At 37.0% G+C, this 4,617-nt stretch overlaps 1 protein-coding gene across 1 annotated transcript; it reads right to left on the bottom strand.

Moving 5' to 3' along the window:
• Positions 1–530: 530 nt before the first annotated feature.
• LOC127081278 (extensin-like) lies at positions 531–965 on the bottom strand. Its single transcript, XM_051021551.1, has one exon. It carries the CDS (start codon positions 963–965, stop codon positions 531–533), a length of 435 nt encoding a protein of 144 aa, XP_050877508.1.
• Between the last annotated feature and the right edge of the window lie 3,652 nt (positions 966–4,617).

Genomic DNA, 4,617 nt, shown 5'->3' on the forward strand with positions numbered 1-4,617 from the left:
GCAATGCGTGCCGCTTCTTCAGTGTCGACTTTTGCTTTTTCCTCAACCTCAGCAACAGCCTTTTCTTCAGCTTCTCTGATCCTCTGCCCTTCTTCTAGGCGAGCTTTCTCTTCTGCTTCCTTCCTGGCCTTTTCCTCAACCTCTCTGGCCAAGCAAGCTTGGAGCCTTATACCAACATCTCTGATAATGTCGTTGCAGACTTGTTTAGATTGGCCTTTCAGTTTGAAGGCTTCAGAGGTCATCCATCTGATCACTCTGTTCCAGTGGATCCTCATAGAAGAGGGATCATCACTGATGCCAGAGTTGATAGACAAAGACTTGATCTTCTCCACGGAAGACTCTGCAAAAACTGTTATTGCTTCTTCTAAGGCGGGGAAGGCAATTTCTAGTTCAGAGTTAGAGGCTGGGGAGGGTGGTGGAGTTTGGTTGGTGTCATCTGGTTTTTGAGTAGGAGTGATGACGGCAACAGAGGTTTTTGGTGGGGGAATATCAGAGGGAGATGGTGTTGTTTGTTCGGGTTGAGGATTTGGTTAAGGTTCAGATGGTGAGGGTATTGGTTGTTCAGGAGGTGGATTAGGTTGTGCAAATGGTGGTGTTTGATGTTGATCAGAAGGTTCGTTGTCAGATGAGAGAATATAGTATGGTGGGGATGAAGGTGAGGATGATGATGGTGAGGTAGTTTCATTCAACATCTCTGCTTCAGAAACGGGTAATGTAGTGGTTGCAAGGTTAAATTTGAGAGATAGTGGGTTAGAGGTTCTGGTGGTTGAGGGGGGTATTTCGGATGAGGTGTAGATAGGAGTTGTTTGGGGAAGAGAAGAAGTAATAAGCTTAAGTTTTACAGAGCGGGAAGGAGGTATAGACTTACTTGGAGAGTCAGCCAGAGGGACTGGAGGTCTTGACCCAGAAGTTTCTTCCAGCTTTGCCTTCTTCGCCTTCTTGGACTTCTCAGAGGGATCTCGCATCATCTTCATGAAATTTAGTGGATTCTCAGGTAGCCAGTCAACTGAGAACTCAGAAATGTCCACCCCTTGGTTTGTAAGATCTTGTAGATAGTAAGCTACCACTTCTGGAGGGTCAATCTTGGAGAACAGATAGAGACTGTTGGGAATCTTCCTCTGATCCTTGAGTGCTTCCCAGGTGTAGCGCGAAATTCATGATCATCAAGCTATTGACAAGCTAGAGATCAATTAACAAGAGCCGCCACCGCGCTTTTATTGTTTCCAAGGGAAAAGGGAATAAGTACGAACAAAACCCAATTAGTAAGAAGTTTTCAAATAAAAACTAATAAAAGTCAGAGATCGCAGGTAAGGGGGTTGGTTACACAGAGAGAAGGTGTTAGCACCCAAAGTGTCCTAGGTACTCCTAGGGAGCCCTTTTTGTATGCATATATACTTGGTATAAAGTGATGTTTACAAAAAAAATAGAACGGGGGGATGAGAAAAGAATTGATTAATTATATTTTTGTGTGTGACAAGTTCTTCGGTCTTGTGCTTACGTACCAACATAAAAATGAGGGATCAAAATCTCGTAGTTCGTGCTAGAAATTTTAAAGTGAGTATGTTGGTTTTAACAAAAATTAAGTTTAAAAGGCACAAGGGCCTAAAATGGTTTGAATGAGTTAATTCTTTTTTGGCTTTTTTGAAAGTTTAATTCAAATATAGTTAAGTCTATTCACAAGTTTGATTTAAAAAAATGAAGTTTAAAAATGTAATGGCATAAGGCCAAAGTTTCTATCTTTTTGAAAGTGGTCAAAGTTTAGAATAAAAGTAGTTCACACAAAGAAGGTTTTGAAAATGGAGGGAGAGATTTTGAAATTAAAGAAATGGGGAGAAGATGAAGAGACTACCCTATGCACAAAAATTTAAAACTTTAAAGTTGAAAAGATCTGACCAAATGGGAGCAATCTAATAGACAAGTATGTCAATAGAAACCCAGAATTCCCTTTGACTTTTTAGAATCAAGCAACACACAAATGCACAGTTATATCAGTCTTGAAGAGGAAAGGCATCAAATAAAAATGTCCATATCCAAGCTTATCCACTTCAATGATCTTCTTCAAAATAGCCCATGTAACGGATGAATTCCACAAGTCACAGGTTCAACATAACAACTTAAAAATGACCAATGTTGCAGATGAATCTGGAGAGGTCTAGAATGATGTATCAGATGAATTCAAACTTGCAAGCTCTTGGTTATTCAACAAATTGGCATTGGCCAAGTCCATTTAGCAAAGAAATGTTGCCTAAGTTCTAAGTCCAATTGGGGCAAGATCAAAACAACAGTCCACTCAAAAGTCATTTAGGGTTTTGTTATTATTATGTGCATTAATGGTCAAAGACCAGTCAAACAAACAAAGCAGCAAAGTATATCACACAATATGGTCCAAGTGGACATAGTGAAAATTGCATAAACATAAACAATTAGAATGATATGTACAATGAAAAATGATAATAAAACAATAAAAGTAAATTGCATTAAAAATAAAAGCTTGAAAGTAAAAGTTAATAGTTAGTAAGTTAATAGTTAGTTTTGTTTTTCTTTTTATTTTATTTTATTTCAAGACATTCTTTTGAGAACACTCAACTCACTTGCCACAATCATAGATCCTTGAACCAAAACATCTTTCAAAAGAAGGAAAGAAGGCCAAGTTTCCACACAATACCATGGAAGAGGGGAGACTTACAATCTCACTAACTAGAATGCTTATGCCTTTTATGTCACAAATTTAGCGCTATGTTAAGCAATCTTAATTGGACTTATGTAGAAGTCACAACTATTTGAGGTCGGGCAATTAACTTTTGGTGTTAATGCATGTTGGAGATATAGTATTAATAACTATACTCATTAAACATACCATACACAAAAATATGCAAAGAGTGTGACTTAATCTCATCCATATTCATGTTAATCTTTCAATCAACTAGCATTAGGACCTTGAGATGTCATTGGCCAATTGAAAATGAATGGATGAAGAAGGGGAATTAGATGAAGAGGGAAAGGGATGAATGCGATTACAAATTGGTCAAAGGAGGACTTTTACCAAATTAATATTATTCATTCATTTTCGGAGATGGAATGTACATTTCGTCAAAGTCAAATCAACCTTGACCAAGGCCCAACATCAAATGAGAAACCCGAATAAGTCAATATAAATGGTCAACCCAATTAAAATAGCATTTATTCAATGAAAAATATTAAAATAATATATTAAATTCAAATATGTTTTGTCCAAATCCTAAAATCACATCAAAGCACCAAATAAATGGCCATGTGACTTATCATAGGTCAAATAAGGTCAAAGGACCTTAGATAAAAAATTTCATAATTTTTGGACACTTAAAAATATATTTAAACAATTAAAAACGAATGAAAAATCAATTAATTCATGAAAAATATTAATAATGATCCAAAAAATAATTTTAATTCAGAATATGAAAGAGAAAAATATTTGAATTTTTTTGGTGAAAGTCTCATATTTTTTGAATCAATATTAAATTTATTATGAATTATTGAAGAAAATGGAATTAAATGAAAAATAAAAAAATGCTAAAATACGTGGACCATCAGATCTCCCTCATTAATTGAGGTGGCAAATCTGATGATCCACAGGGCGCGTTCCACCAACACGTGAGTCAACTGCGCTGCAAACATGTTAATCAAAAGGAATGGCTGAGATTATAACATGAGAAATGGATCACACGGTTTAGACCAAAGACAACTCATCACCGGAGCCAGAGCTCCGGTTGTCTTCTCCGGCGAGTTTCGCCAGACTGGTCATCATGAACCATCACCAAAATTTCAAACATGGACATGATTTTAAAGAGAAAACATCACTAAGCACGAATATCACCTCCATTTCTTCCAATTCCAACTATATTGAGAGATATGTGGAATTGAAAAATGAGGTTCATGATCTGAGTTGCTTCGATTTGACCTCAAAGCAACTCAAATACCTTGCCTACATTAGTAGGACTTCATCCAACACAATAGTCAAGAGAATTGAGCAAGAAACAAGGAGAATCGTAGAGTTCAAATTTTCTGCAAATTACCTTCAATGGAGGTCTGAGCTTGCTAGATCTTGATCTGAATCGTGCTTTGCTTCACTTCAATTTCTTGCAGAAGTGGAAAGGAAAGGCTTAGAATCAATGGACTTCTGGAGAATTGAATTCCAAAATAGTGGAGATTCAAGCTCAAGTTCAACTGAATTTTTCAGGTTTATCCTCTTAGTATGAAGGGTTTTCTATGGGGATTCAAAGCTGGCGCCGTGTGTGTGATAATTCTGAGCATAAGCAACTGTATTTATAGGGGAATTGGATGATATTTGCACATTCACTTTTACTTTCCAAAATTGGCAAATGATGAAAGCATGGTGCATGGGCGCGCATAGGCCCATGAAATGATTGTTTGAAATTCCAAAATGAAGTTCAGATGCATTGGAGATGGATTGGATTGCAAGGCAAGTGTGCGTTGTTGTTTGAAGTTTGATCCATGACACATGATACCAACATGTTTAAGCCATGCGCAACCTATGCATTTCTCATCCAAAGTGCATGAATTTTAGGTCTTTGGAAAGGTGAGATCAAGAGGAACAAGTTTTATGTTGGACACTTTTTC

Source organism: Lathyrus oleraceus, chromosome 5 (genome assembly GCF_024323335.1).
Source record: "Lathyrus oleraceus cultivar Zhongwan6 chromosome 5, CAAS_Psat_ZW6_1.0, whole genome shotgun sequence".
NCBI lineage: Eukaryota > Viridiplantae > Streptophyta > Magnoliopsida > Fabales > Fabaceae > Lathyrus > Lathyrus oleraceus.